The following is a 2940-nucleotide window of genomic DNA, read 5'->3' as shown; positions in this document are numbered from 1 at the left end:
GTAGTTCACCAGAACTTATTCCTCCTGTCTACATGAAACTTTGTACCCTCTGATCAACATTTCTCCTTTCTCCACCCACCCTGCCCCAGTCACTGGCAACTACTATTGTACTTTCTACCTGTAGGAGTTCTAACTTTTAGATCTCACACATAAGTGGGATGACACAAGATGTTTTCTTCTGTGCCAGGCTTATTTCACTTATTACAATGAGATATCACCTCATATACATTATATTAGAATGATCATTATCAAAAAGATGAAAGTTAACAAGCATTGGCCAAGATGTGGAGAAAAGATAACTCTTATACACTATTGATGGGAGTGTAAATTAGCACAGCCATTTTGAAAAACAGTATAGAGGTTTCTACGAAAACTAAAAATAGAAAAATAGAATTACCACATCATCCAGCAATTCCACCTCTGGGTAGATGCTTAAAGGAATTGAAATCAGTATATTGAGGAGATACCTGTGCTCTCTTGTTCATTACAGTATTATTCACAATAGCTAAGACTTAGAAACAACCTAAATGCCCATCAACAGATAAATGAATAAAAGAAAAAAGTGGTATATAATACACAATGGAATACTATTCAGCCTTACAAGAAATGTAATTCTGTCACCTGCAACAACATGAATGAACCTAGAAGACATTATGCTAAGTGAAATTCCTTTTGTGGAATCACCCCTGTATGTACATATTCTCTTTATAAAATATCCATTAAAAATAAATACAATAAAATATCTATTGAGCAATGTGTACTCATAGACTTTTATTGTTTAAATTTTTCACTTCACCAAAGTTATTATTATTTTTTAAATGATGATAATTGCCCTTTGATGCTCAGAAGGTCACAATTTTAATATAAAAGTCCTTGCAAGTTCACCCTTGTAAAATAAATAAAGAGGAGCTCCGAGAGTTATACAGTGAATTACAAAAATCATGTGTATGAGATCTTAATGAATTTTTCTTAATCAAGAAACTTGTATAAGAGGCATACAACTTAGCAAGATCATACCTTTCTGGATCTCGTTTGTATTGAGTTATTTCTTGAGTGCCTCTAGATCTTTGCGCTAATACTTCTTGGGAGGAAAGTAATGTATAATAATCCTTAAGATATTCTGTTAAGGCAATGGAAAGTGATGAATGTCATCTAGTTATTAAACACAGGAAAATACTAAGACTGGACTGATCACAGTTCTTTCTAGTTCTAGGAACAATATAGATACTATTCTACACATATCCATTAGCCAAATCTTAGGCTAATGAGGTAGGCTGTTCATCACTTTATGAAGGTATAGGAGAGGTTTTGGGCTTAAGTTTTATGTTTGCTTTTAATAAGAGAGACAGGAAATACACTTCAATTCTTATATATTCAGAAGTTTTTCTTCTAAATTTTCCTAATTTTCTTATTGTACGTGTCTGTAACTGTCATGTATCAAGAAGAGGATTGATCATGATAAAGCACAACGGTAACTCAGTTTGAAATACAAAAAACTGCATCTAAAATAGTCTTTGTTTCTCCTTTGGTGGAGATAATCTTGATTTACAGGAGGAGTTTTTTCAGAGCTTCTTTCACATCCTTATTCCTTAGGCTGTAGATCATGGGATTCAACATGGGGAATACCACAGTGTAAAATGTAGAAACTATTTTGTCCATATCAAAAGAATAGCTAGATCTAGGGAGAGCGTAGATGTAGAGTATGGAGCCATAGTATAAAGTGACAGAGGTCAGGTGGGAGGAGCATGTGGAGAAGGCTTTCAGGCGGCCCTGGGAGGAGGAGATCCTCAAGACAGTGGCGATGACAAAGAGGTAGGAGGCCAGGATGAGCACCGCGGGGCAGATGACATTGGAGGCCAGCAGGAAGTACATCAGAACCTTATAGCTGCCCTTCTCGCCACAGGCCAGCTTCACCAAGGGAAGTAAATCACAGAAAAAGTCATCAATGATGTTTTCACGGCAGAAGTTAAAGGAAAACGTTTTCTTGGTGATGATTGAAGAGTTAATAAAGCCACCACAATATGAGACTGCTACCAGCAATGTACACAGCTTTATGGACATGGCCTGAACATAAAGCAGGGGCTTGGAGATGGCCACGTAGCGGTCATAAGCCATGGCAGCCAGCAGGTAGCACTCACTATAGGCCAGCCCGGCAGAGAAGAAAAACTGACACAGGCAGCCAGCAAAGGAGATGCTTTTGTTTTCAGAGATGCAGGTCACTAGGATCTTTGGGGTGTAGACAGAAGAATACCAGAGATCCAGAAAAGACAGATTTCCAATGAAAAAATACATGGGTGTGTGGAGGCGGGAGTCATTACAGATCAACACGATGAGGGTGATATTTCCTACCACAGTGAGAGAGTACACACCCAGGAACACCATGAAGAGGGCCAGCTGCATCCCTGGATCTGTGGTGAAGCCCAGCAGGATGAACTCAGTCACTGTGTGATTGCTCCTCTGCATGGCTGTAAGGAATTTCATCTATGGGGAAAGGAAATGAGCTCAGTCTGAATCACTGTCATGAATATGTAGAATTATGCTACATAAGATCACATTTGCAGTAATCTTTGAAGTCTAGAACCAACAATCTAATTGTTTGTTTTAGAAAGTTTTCATTTTGCAACAGACTTTGCAATCATGTATTCAATTCTAAATTTCTTAACTTGTTTAATTATGTTTTTCCTTTAGGAATGACTGTTCAAGGAAAGAAAATGTGTATTCATAATTTCTATTTTTCTGATATGTTGATTCTCTTCATCTTGTCAATTTTCTCTTTTGCTAACTGTGTAAATTTCTATTTTTAAATATCACTTGTTTGTCTTTAAAATACTGGGCATCCCTCTTTTAAATATAGTTTAAAAAGAATAAAGTATTTTTCCTCGAGTGCGTCTATGCATTGAAACATTATGAAAGCATTATAAATTCATATCTCATAATATT

At 36.7% G+C, this 2940-nt stretch overlaps 1 protein-coding gene across 1 annotated transcript; it reads right to left on the bottom strand.

Annotated features, from left to right (window-relative positions):
* Positions 1–1545: 1545 nt before the first annotated feature.
* Positions 1546–2463, bottom strand: LOC100596854 (olfactory receptor 9G1). The gene has a single exon (XM_003282380.1). It carries the CDS (start codon positions 2461–2463, stop codon positions 1546–1548), a length of 918 nt encoding a protein of 305 aa, XP_003282428.1.
* Between the last annotated feature and the right edge of the window lie 477 nt (positions 2464–2940).

Source organism: Nomascus leucogenys, chromosome 4, assembly GCF_006542625.1.
Source record: "Nomascus leucogenys isolate Asia chromosome 4, Asia_NLE_v1, whole genome shotgun sequence".
NCBI lineage: Eukaryota > Metazoa > Chordata > Mammalia > Primates > Hylobatidae > Nomascus > Nomascus leucogenys.
Note: the sequence above shows the minus strand (reverse complement) of the source record. Positions and strands in the feature narration are given on the sequence as shown.